General features: G+C 34.3%; 1 protein-coding gene across 1 annotated transcript; it reads right to left on the bottom strand.

The window, feature by feature from the left end:
- Positions 1-304: 304 nt before the first annotated feature.
- Positions 305-4,958, bottom strand: LOC114195099 (probable disease resistance protein At4g27220). The gene is made up of 3 exons (XM_028085494.1): positions 2,421-4,958; positions 1,640-2,234; positions 305-1,092 (listed from the first exon to the last, which is right to left on the bottom strand). Exons 1-3 carry the CDS (start codon positions 4,956-4,958, stop codon positions 305-307), a joined length of 3,921 nt encoding a protein of 1,306 aa, XP_027941295.1.
- Positions 4,959-12,550: the final 7,592 nt, after the last annotated feature.

Genomic DNA, 12,550 nt, shown 5'->3' with positions numbered 1-12,550 from the left:
AGTCGGGTCCTAAGTGAACCGGGTGAAAAATCAACTAGTAGTAGTATCGAAATTTTTAAAAAATTTTCAACTCAACCCGACCCGAACTCGTGGTGAGCCGGGTTGACTCGCGGGTTTCAATCTATTTTGACAGCTTTACAATTTATATACATTAACTTGAAGGGAAGTCTTAGATTAAGACTCATCTCTTTGTTTTTATTTATGTATAAATGCATAACCCCATGTATGCTCTACACACATAACGGATTTAGCTTATGCCTCTCTCTTATTCTAAACACAAAACATTTGTCGTGGATAAAAAACTTCATAATAAAATAGAATTTAGTAATTGTGGCTGTCCAAAACAAAAATAGTAATTGTGGCTAAAAGTAAGACATGAGATTATCAGAATGTTACCCATAATTGGAGAGTATTCTGGACAATCCTTTATGGTCCAATAAACATCATCTTTTAACTGAAATCCATGGTGAATCTCTTTGAAGTTTGGCAAATGTATGAGAATTATATTTCTCAGGTTCTGTAGCAGAACTTGTTTGCTATCTTTGTCCCTCCCCACTTTACCATCAATATCAGCTTCAGATTCAAAAGAAAAACACTTCTCTATTTGAGAGCATTGCAGTATTTCCAAAATTCTTAGACTGGGAAAATGGCCAGCCTCAAAATTATGAAAAAGGAATTTCAACAAGTTGCACGTTTGAACTTTGATCTGCTCCAGTTTAGGGAAGCACACTTGTTGGGAACAAGTAAATAGACTTTTGAGTTCTTGTGCATCCCCTGAAGCAAATATGTGCTCTAATTCCTCACAATTGAGTATTTCTAGTTGTCTCAACACTGGTAAGCTTCTTATAATGGTAGGGGAGAAGATGGATTTCAATTTTGGACATCCATCCACATAGATTAATTGAAGCAGTTGAAGGCTCAGAAAATTTGTGGGGCTTTTCCATATGAATTTGAGTTGTGGTAGATCCAGCAATTTTAGAGTAGATAACTTTAAGGGTAGTTCTCTATTGGTCCCAGGTTCTCCAATTTGGAATTGAAAAAGGCATTTTACTCCAAGATCAGAAAATATAAGCTTTGTGAATTTGAGGGCAGCTTCATCTAGTATTTTCTTCTACATTTAAAACACAATTCATTGTTAATTAGTGTACTACAGTCATTAAAAAAGAAAATAACTAACAAGATAAAAATTAGTGTAAGATGAATTAAGGTTTAATTAGCGATTCAATCGCTATAGTTTGTATGCATTTGTCCTTAGCACTCAACTTAAAATGTTCATTAGTCTCACATATATCATTTTAATCCCTTTTATATTCCATATTTATATACATTATACTTTTAGTCCTTTTCAGTTTCTACCATCTAAATTCAGAGTGACCAATAGAAAAAGTATGTATAAGGAGTAAAAGAGACGACTATAAATTTGTTTATCTATAGGGAACATATGAGTAACTAAACCATATAATAACTACCCAGTAATTAAAAAATAAACAAAATTCTAGTTTACGAAGTAATTGCATCTTCAGTAAAAAAAAGAAGGTAGACATGTTCGATTATGGTATTATATTTAATAAATTCCTAAGTTGTTTTGACCATTATGTGTATAATATATAAAATTTGAACCATGAATTACAGTGTTGACATCTTAACAATTTAGACTTCTGAAACATGAATTTCAAATAACATATTACCATTGCAGTTGTGCCTTGGTGGTGTAGACCTGAATCAATCGCCATCTTCCTCAAAGAAGAGTTAGACAATGTTGAACATTCAATGCATTGTAACTCTTTCAAATTTGGTAAACGTGGATGACAATGAGAAGGCCAAATGTCAACCAGGTTAGGTAAGGAAACTAACATGAGAACTTCCAAATTAAGCAAATCTGGATACTCATGATACATTGAAAGATGGTGTTCTTTTTCAGTGCCAAATACATACTTCAACTTGTCACAATTTTTAGTGATAAGCCTTTCCAAACTTGGTAGTCTTCCAAAACACGCAGGGAATATATATTTCAACTTGTGACATCCTTCAATCTCAATAATCCTTAACTTTGGGAGCATCAAATATGTATGATATTGAGTGCGAACATAATCATCATTGCCTTCTGCCACTGCAATTACGTGCATCAATTCACTGCATTCAAGTATTTGCAGAACCTCCAGCAGCTTTAGAGTTTGGGCAATGAATGGCATGAAGAGAGAAGTTAGTACTGGGCAACTTATTATTCTTAACTCCTTAAGACTACATAGCTTTGAGTTCCTTGGGAAGGATATGCTGTATAATTTTTTACAATTATTTATGACTAACTCTTGTAAATTTTCTAGAGAGCATTGCGAAGAGCCGTCACGAAACACTTGAATTTGGGAAATGGATGGAAAAAAGAGAGAAGATAGCATTGGGCAACTTTTTATTCTCAAGACCTTTAGACTGCATAGATTTGAGTTCTTTGGGAAGGATATGTTTGATAACTGGTTACAACTTTCTATGCTTAGCTCTTTTAATTTTTCCAAAGAGCATTGCGAAGAAGGGTCATGAAAGACTTCTTGAAGGCCTTGCATCTGATGCAACCTTACGGTACCTAGGTTGGAAAATACAGTTTTGGTATGAAGCATATCAACATTGTTGTTTGTAATGGCCGTACCATCAAAGAGGAATTCAATATCATGACAATGTTCAAGGATTAGGGCAACAATCTGATTCATGCCTTGTGAACGCATGGATGGGATTACATTTTTGTAACCTCCCTCAATGTACTTCAAATGAAGGTACACTGCCCTCAGAAAGAGATTCTTATTTGGTAATGATATGAAAGTTTGAGTAGAGGCATTGAAACCATCTATGCATAGAGCTCTAGATGGTCTATGCTTTTCCAAAACATCAGCGTGCATGTAATGTGGACATGATTCAGAGCGATATTGTATTATAACATACCTCTGCAATCTCGAGAAAGAGACATCATGTGGAAACTTCTTTTTTGATGGAAACAAATGCAAATACAATTCCTCTAGCCGCAAACATCTTCCTATAACTTCATAAGCATTATTTTTCTCAATCAAACAGCAGTACAAATCTAGGAGTTTCAATTTCTGTAATGCTACTATTCCATTAGGCAATTCTTTAAAAGAAGAACCACGCAAGTCAAGAATCTCAAGAGCTTGTAGACTTACCAAAGCTGAGATGTCACCTAATTTATAACCTCTGAAGCTGAGAGTATTGAGATTTTTTAATGACTCAATTGATTGTGATAGTGGCGAAGTGTACCATAATGGAGTTTCTGTCTCCAAAGGCAACTTCCACCTATATTCAAATGTTAAGAATGCCAAAAGTTTAAGCATTTTCAACCTTACCAGAAAAGCATTTGATATTGTAAAACCAACCTCTGGAGAATGAAGCAAGAGAACTTCAAGTGATGGACAATTCATTTCATAGTTGAGAAGTTGACCATTTGTCATATCCCATAAAGCTATTACATTCTTATCTTTCGTGACTTCATCATCTACCAACACTCTTGGATCCACTGCAGTACTTGTCAAAATTGCTTGACCACTTTCAGCTTTTGCAATCCACAAGGCTAAATCACGAATCGAATCACGCATTTTCATCTTTTCTTTTTCTTTGACCTGCGTCAACATATAAGAATTCTTAAGGATGTTAATAGCTGCATGCATCACCCTTCTTTCTTTCTCCATTGTTCCAAATCTCCAAATTACGCCCAATCCTCTTCCAAATCGAAATAAATCCTCCAAATCAATTTCATGATTCTTTGGAAATATTGAACACAACAATAATAAGGATTTGGCTAATTGGTTTGTCAAATTATCATAACTCAATTTAAGACAAACTTGATGACTTGTTAATCCTTTTGGAATATCAAGTTGTTTGGACTGTTGTAGCATGAGCCGTGCTAACTGAAACTCTTCAAAAGTTTTCCCTTTTAGAGTGCTTCCTATAGTCACAATTGCAGTAGACGATCCGTTACATTCACTAACAATTCTTCTTGCATTATAATCTGTTGGGGAGTCATTACTTATGTTTGCATGAAATGTGAACAAAGCCCAAGCTTCCCCTTCAGTCAAGGCATTAAGTTCAATTATATTTTGACATTTCATAGAAGTGCATACTTCTCTACTCCGAGTTGTTAGGAATATGCAACAAGCTTTACTGTTATCAAATGGAATACCTAAAGCTTGAAAGTTTAGTTTTTCCCATACATCATCCAAGATTAGAAAAGTTGTACCTTTTCTTAACCTCTCTGATAGTCTCTGTGCTCTACCTATATCTGATTCTTCCATTAACTTGAAGCCCAATTGATCAGCAATCTGATCTTGGATGCTTCTGATATTTATAGGTTGAGACACCGTTGCCATGACAACCTTCTCAAAGAGTTTCATCTCTTCAGCTTTTTTACCGATTTCTTTTGCCAAGCTAGTTTTTCCTGAGCCTCCTACTCCAACGAGTCCAATCATAGAAACACTTCTATCCTTTAATGCTGCCAAAATCTCGGTGTAAGCTTCTTCAGTAGATTTGAATGCACCCAAATCATTAGAGAGTTCAGTAATCCTGGAGAGTGATTCAATCTTCGTAAAATAGAGGAGCTCAAACATTTTATCTGTTTCTCTTTCTATTTCTTTTGCAAGAAAATATAGACGCTGCCTTCTGAAATAGCTCTTGTTTACATTTGAAATTCTTTCTTCCAGAAATTGCACTTCTTCTAAGACTTTTTCAGCAACTTTCAACAAATTCTCAACGTGTTTCAGAAAAGCTGGCTCAAAATTTTCAGTCCCATTAGTGGTTTCTCTGATTTGCTCCTTCATATTCTCTCGAGTCAATTCCAATTTTTCTTTAGCATCTTGAAATTTCGAAGTAAAGTCGTTGATGTAACAGCCGCATACTGAACCCAACGTATATTCTACAATCTTTCCTGCGTAGAGACATAAGATACCCGGGATATACTCCATTTGAATTGACAGGGTCCTAAACATGAATGAATTCATCATTTTCTCATTATCTACGAAATAGTGTTGTGTTTGTATATTGGAAAATGAATATGCAGTCAAAGGAAAAAACGTAAAAAGGTGGCATGCAATAATAATTTATTTAGCTTTTTTTGTCTGTCCCTAATATATATATATATATATATATATATATATATATATATATATGTTTTATTTTATTTTATTGTTCAAAACACTGTTCAATCATTTTTGAGACCAGATACAGAATAAAGTAATGTCTTATTTACAAACCTATAATTGACAAAAGGAAAAATATCGTAAAAGTTATAATTGAACCTGTAAAATAAGTACATGTCATGTAAACTAGGTAAAGGATTCACCTATTATCAAGTTGAACTACCTCTATTCAATGTCTTGAGAGTCTTTAATGTCTTGAGAGTCTAGTAATTTCAATTTCCACAGTATATATTTTATTTTAAATAATTTTTTTTCCATTGACATATTAATTCATTAGCCTATTTAAGCAAATATTATACCCATCTAAAGGATTTTTTTTGTACTAAATAGAATTAGTAGGTTAACAAGTCAAATAAAACTTAAAAAGAATGTCAAGTCTATAAAGTCCATGACAAGTAACTAATCTTGATTGAGTTTAGAGATGAAAAAAAAATCATTGTTACAAATATCCACGGGTAAAGATGAATACTATATGCATATCTTTATTGGATGTCTATGAATATTTAGTTGTTCATTTGCAAAAATCAAAGTTGCAACTTTGCAGAGATGATGAGAAATGTCAAATGTCCAACTCAAACAGTGTTGAACAATATTTCACTTGTGTTACCAACCTTGTTAATAAGATAGGGGTATATGGAGAAGAGATACTCGACAAAAAGTGGTGGAGAAAATTTTACGTCCCTTTCCAATTAAATATGATCCTGTGGTGGCTACAATAATAGAATCTCACAACAAAAATACTATGTCTCTAGCAGAATTGTAGGGAAGCATCGAAAGTCATATGAGGAGAATATTAGAAAAAACAAAAAAGATTAATGAAGAAACATTAAAGAGTTTGGTGAACTTCAACAATATAGCAAAATTCAATCAATGGAGAAATAACAATTTCAAATCATCTACTCAAGGAAAAAATGAAAATAATTCTTGGTCCTCTAATTCTGGAAGAGATAGAGACAAACTTTATCAAGATAATAATTTTAATTGCTTTCACTTGAAAAGTTTGGCCACAAAGCAACATATTGTAGATTCTGACAAAAAGTTAACATTGCAAACTGATGAGAATTTGAACAACCCTCAAAAAGTTTATTTTTGGCCAGTAACAAATTTTTTTGAAGATGAAACTATTTGGTATTTAGGTACTGATTGTAGTAATCATATGTGTGAAAAACAAAGGAGTTATTTCTTTGCTAGACGAATCGGTGAAGTTTATAGTAAAAATTGGCAACAATAGATATATATAACATGATATTCAAGAAGGATATTGCAAATTCATTGATAAGAATAGAAAGTTTGTTACTAAGGTAAAAATGACTCCAAATCGCTTATTCCTTTGAAAATTAACCATGAAAAATGTAATTGTTTGAGTTTTATTATCCCTAATGATGATTGGTTATGTCATATGCGTTTTGGACACTTTCATTTTCTCGATTGAATTTTTTATCAAAGAAAAAAAATGTTTATGGTTTACTTGTTATAAATATTCCTAGTAATGTGTGTGAGGCTTGCTAATTGGGAAAGAAGCATAGAGACTCATTTTCTACAGAAAATTCATGGAGAGCAAAGAAAGTATTGTAGATTGTACATTTAGACTTATGCATAGTTGAGATTCCAACTCGTGGTAGTAAGTATTTCATTACCTTCACTTATGATTTTAGGAGAAAGACTTGGGTATATATTGAATAGGTATCCAACTATGTGCAGAAGCAATTGCTACTGCTATGTATATATTGAATAGGTATCCAACTAAAAATGTTCATAAGACGTTTGAAGAAGCTTGAAGTAGAAGGAGACCATCAATATTCGACATCTTAAAGTTTTTGGGTGTAAATCTAATGCCCATATACCAAATCAAACAAGAAAGAAACTTGATGATAAAGTAGATAAGTGTGTTTATTGGATATGGTATAAATTAAAAAAAACATACAAATTATAAATTTAGAAACAAAACTAACTCTTAAAGAGCCAAAGACATATAGAAGACCTAAAAGCAACCAATGGTGAAGGAGGAATGAGACTGGAGTTCGAAAGCCTAAAAGCAACCAATGGTGAATCTAGACAATTATGAAGAAGTGAATGAGCAAACAAAACCAACTCTTAAAGAGCCAAAGACATATAGAAGACCTTAAAGGCAATAGAGAAGACTTGCCAAATTAGAAGATTATGTTATGAGTAGACAATGATGAAGAAATTATCAATTTTTCTTTATTTCACTAGTGCGATTGGGGCTTATTAAATTGTCTTGTATGCCTCATTTCTCGCGCAAACGAAGCATATCAAACGAAGCATATCAAACGAAGCATATCAAGAAGCAGTTACATTTTTGTACATTTTTGTAATTTTTGTGAACTTTTCCTTAAGTTTGCTCTTAATTGAGACAAAAAATATTTTATGCCTCCGGTCTACTTTTAACCGAGGCAAATATCTCATAAAATTTCAAACTTCTCGTTGTTTTGAAATGTTCGATTCACAGAGGTATGTTGGGAATCCCAAACTTTGTGGACCTCCTATTCCAACATAGAACTACTCAATGGAAGTAAATCGTCATGATGCACAACAAGGTGGATCAAAGGATTCCCTAATTATTAGGATGGGAGTTGTGTAAGACCCCCATTTTTATTTCTGCCCTAAATTAAAGGGGTTGCCCTTGTAAGTGGGCCTAAGGGTTGGCCCAGCATATAAGATCTTGCTATGTTGCCTTAATCCCACTTCACTTTCACTCTTTTAGAAACCAGCCATCATCCCCCACTACCTCACAGAACGCTCTGCTAGGGTTTGCCCTAAGGTCCACCTCGTTCAAGCTCAAACTCAGTTCCGGCTCCACGTAAGTGTCTTTTTCCAGATTTTTATGGCTTCCATCGTTTTCCCTCCACTTTTTCCACGGTTAAAGTTTAGTAATAATGCGCCCTTGTTCCTACCTTCTGTTTTCAGCTCGTTAGTTCACTAGTAGAGCTGCAATATCCGTCGTCGTGCCGTCAAAGCTTTTGTTGACCTTTTTCCAGGTACGGAAGGTTAGGGTTCCAGTCTTTTGGTGTTATTTTGGCTGTTCTTGAGTTAGTTACTGATTGCACGGATAAATCCTTCGGTTTGGTGTGATTGAATGCTTTGTATGCTTGGTGGTTCGATAGATATGGCTGGTGCAGGTGAAACAGTGGTGAGACCTGCTAATCTCGTCCAAGTGAGCCAGTTTCGCCTAGGCGAGACAAACATGGATTCACCCAAGCCAGCTTGCGCGAGAGGTCGCTCAGGCGACCCGCTCAAAATTTTGAGCGAGCAGGCAACTCGCCCAGGCGAGAGGGGTCTCGCCTAAGCGAGATCCCGCGTTGCTCATGCCCCTGATCTTGTGCCCTCGCCTAGGCGGAGGGGGAACTCGCCTGAGTGAGACCCCTCAGCTTGAGCGAGGTGCTAGGCAAGACAATGCTGTGTTTGGATGTCCGTTGGTTCCTGAATGATCTGTTTTGGTTAAGTTTGATTGTATGATGAGTGGTATGTATATGATGGAGCATGAAATATATTTGACATGATTCATGAATTGTAGATGATGGGTTGGTATGAGAATTGACATGTGAATTAAATGAGACGGATAATATTAAAGTGGCATGATAACATGATGAGTTGGATCTTATTTACATGGATAGACTATGTGGTGTTGGAATGAGTGGGGCCTGGATCACGAAAGGCATTGGCATCAAAGGTTTGTACAAGTGATGTATATCTATGCTTGGTAATTATCGTTTTGGTTATGTGAATGAGGTCGATCTGTGTCAGTGCATAATTCCTTGGGGTCTCTAGGTGAGACTTTCAGGGTTGCGCTTCAGTGGTCGGGACGTAATTCCATGGCCTCTGCTAGTGGGTGTCCATGGTGGTGCCCCATCTGTATAACTAGGTAAGGATTCAAGGTAAGGACTGCATCCTGACACTCTAAGGGGCCAGTTAGTCTCACTTAGAGCAGACTGACTCCTGTGGTGAGAGTAGCAGGAGGCCTGAAATTCATTAAGGGCTAACCTTGTGATGAGGGAGATTTGATTCATCGTAACACTTGTAACACATAGCTCGGAGATGAGCAGCTCAGGGTCGAGCAGAGGTATTCACCACAAGTGCAAGCATCCGCTGAATCCGACTAAGTTATACGTATCCGGATGAGTCGAGTCGAGTCGTAGTGTATTGAGTGAAGAGTCATAACATGTTCGTTGTTATATGGATATGAGATGATGAAAATATGTCTGACTGTATGATGAATATGTTGTTGGCTCTAGCTTACCCGTTTTGTTGCATGGTTGTGTTGTATGTGGCTGTTCTTTCTTGCGATGATCATCAATTTGATTGATGGGAGCAGAGGGGCGAGATTCTCGTGGTCAACAAGGGAATGGCGATTCCGCAGCTTAGCCATCTGGGCTGGATTTTACACTTCTTTCCTTCATGTATTCTTTAGGGCTATGACCCCTGTATTCGTGGTTATTACATTGTAAACTTTTAGTTAGACCGTTACCCTGCTTTTGTTGGCATCGTGGTGTGCCTAGTTTTGTAGGGGTGATGTTGAGAACCCCAGGACTACGTTGTTATTCTATCTTATGTGTGACGTTTCCTTTAATTGCGTTTATAAATTAAATGGGACATTACAAGTTGGATATTGTGCTGACTTTTGCGGAGTTTAGTAATCATTTTTGATTTAATTTTTTTAATTTGTAATGCATATTATGCCTTAGTTTCCTCTAAAATCAAGGTAATAAAGGAGAAATATGCCTCATGTTATAACCAAGGTAAAAATGTGAGATTTTTTTCTTTAGCTAGATATGTCTCGGTCTTACATTTGACTTTTGAAGAAACTATAAAAGTCATAATTGCAGAAAATTTAGGATGTTGAAATTCATGCAATAGAAAAGTATGAAACATATGGGAGTTGATAGATTTGCCAATTGATAACAAAATTGATTGGAGTGAAGTGGTTTTACAAGAGCAAGTACAAACCTAGTGGTGAAATTGATTGTTTTAAAGTAAGGTTGATGGCAAAAGGATACAAGCAGAAACCAGACATTGATTATTTTGAGGTAGTTACTCATGCTGCAATATTAGATATAGTTTGTTTAATTATATCTATCTTAGTTTAAAATAATTAAATATAGTTTGCTTAATTATATCTATCTTAGCTTAAAATAATTAGAAGATATATGAAATGGATGTCAAATATGTTTTTCTAAGTGGTACTTTGGAGGAAGAAGTATATATTGAACAATCTAAAGGTTATAAGATTTAACATAAGGAAGATAAAGTCTATAATTTGAAGAAAACATTATATGGTTTGAAGCAAATACTAAAGACTTGGTATAAGAAGATTGATTTATATTAATGAATTTAAAGAATGTCCACTTGAACATACTCTTATTGTGTGCCTTTATATTAATGATTTGATATTTATTGGCAACAATCCCAAGATGATTGCGGAGTTCAGGAATGCTATGACAAGACACTTTAAAATAACATATTTGGGCATATTGTGTTGTTTTTTAGGCATCAAGGTCATTCAACAAAATGATGAAATTTTTATATAAAAAATATGCTAGTGATATTCTTAAGAAGTTTATGATGGAGAATTGAAATCAGTCTCCACATTAATTGAAGAAGAATTGAAGCTAACAAGAGAAATTGATGACAAGAGAGTAGATTCATGGAAGAGCCTCCTATGTGTCATTTGTATGGAGCTAAAAGAATTATATAATACATCAAAGTACTTTGAAGGAGGGAGTTTTTTTTAGTAATAGTAAAATTAAACTTGTTGGCTATAACTAGTTATACATCCCAAAATAATGTGGCTAAGAAGAATTTTAAAAGTAACTCATCATAAGCAAGATACTCCGCCATAGATATGTTGTGAAAGTCGTTGCAAAAAAATCTTGTGTTTCATGGACGGTCTAAACAAATTGATATTCAATTTTATAAGATTCGAGAGTTGGTTGAAGAAAAGGAAATTAAAATTAAATATTGTCCCACCGAAGAGCAAGTTGCATATATTTCAACTACAGCTTGAGTTATTTTACAAAATGAAGAAAATGTTTGGGATGATACAAATTTGATTTAAGGGAGGCACTGATAGATTAAATCAAATTGGACACCAAATGTTAGAAGAAATTCCTTATTATTCTTCTTTATTCATGGATCATTAGAAAGTTTACGTATTTTTCTCTCTTTTATTTCTATTATTATTATTTTATTTAGCTCACATAAAGGTTACACATTATATTTCTAATGTGTACATGATAATACGAAACATTCACTATTAGCTTCTTTCTTTCTCTAAACAATTCATGTACGTGAGCCTATAAGAAGTTATTAATGTTATTTCTGTCAAATGATGTCAAAACCCAACTATAAAAAGCTAGTATTCATTACTGAAATTTTTATTTTCACACTATCAAAGTAGTTGACATTGTGCAATTTTATCTGTTATAGATATCAAAAATTTTAGAAAATAAAAATTTCAATTCATAACATTGACTTGGATATAAAATTAGTCTCACAGTTGAATAAAATATAGACTGAATTGAACATTAGAATTCAGAACGTACGTACCAGAAGAGATGTGTGTGAAGAAGAACAAAAATTTAGAAACAACGTTAAAGCAGAGTATGAGTTGAATGGTGTGGAGTTGCAATTTTAGAGATTAAACTTAGAGTCAGAGAAAGTCCTTCCTTCCTCAGTTTATAAGCAAAGAATAAAAGATGAAATTTATTCCTTAATTGTTTTTTTCTTTCCATTTTTTTCAGTTTGTGCTTTGACCCCTGAGCAAGTTATTTTATGTGCCAAACATAAAAGAAATTAAGACATGTTCTGTTATACTAGTAATTATTTCCTAGTTCAGGTTTGCATACTGTCGCAACGAAATCGCGACGGGACGACGAACAAAATTTTTTTTTTTGTAAAAACAAAGTTTTGGAGTCGTCACCATAGTTATTATAGAAAACTATGGAAAATCATAAAAAAAAGCAAGCTCTGCGAAAAACTAAAATTTGGGTCCGGGAGTCGGTTACGCGTGGGAAAAGTATTAGCACCCCACAACGTCCGTCCTAAGACGGTACTTTTAATTAAATGTGCAAAAGTTTTGTGGTTTTCCAAATATTTATGTTTTCCCAAAATTAGCATAAAAGAATGTACAAAAAACAAAACTATTTTTTGAATTTTTGAGCCCGACGAGGATTAATCCTCACTCCTACGTATCTCCATGTGAATGGAGAATCAGGGTTACGTAGTTCTTTTTGAAAAATCTATCTGGAAAATTATTTGAAAATGATTTAATTTGTTTTATAATTTTGAAAATCTTTTTATTTAAATTTAATATTATTTTAAAATTGGTGTCACGCGACGCG

This window comes from Vigna unguiculata, chromosome 8 (assembly GCF_004118075.2).
Source record: "Vigna unguiculata cultivar IT97K-499-35 chromosome 8, ASM411807v1, whole genome shotgun sequence".
Taxonomy (NCBI): Eukaryota; Viridiplantae; Streptophyta; class Magnoliopsida; order Fabales; family Fabaceae; genus Vigna; species Vigna unguiculata.
The sequence above is the reverse complement of the archived record's forward strand: the minus strand, read 5'-3'. Positions and strand labels throughout refer to the sequence as shown.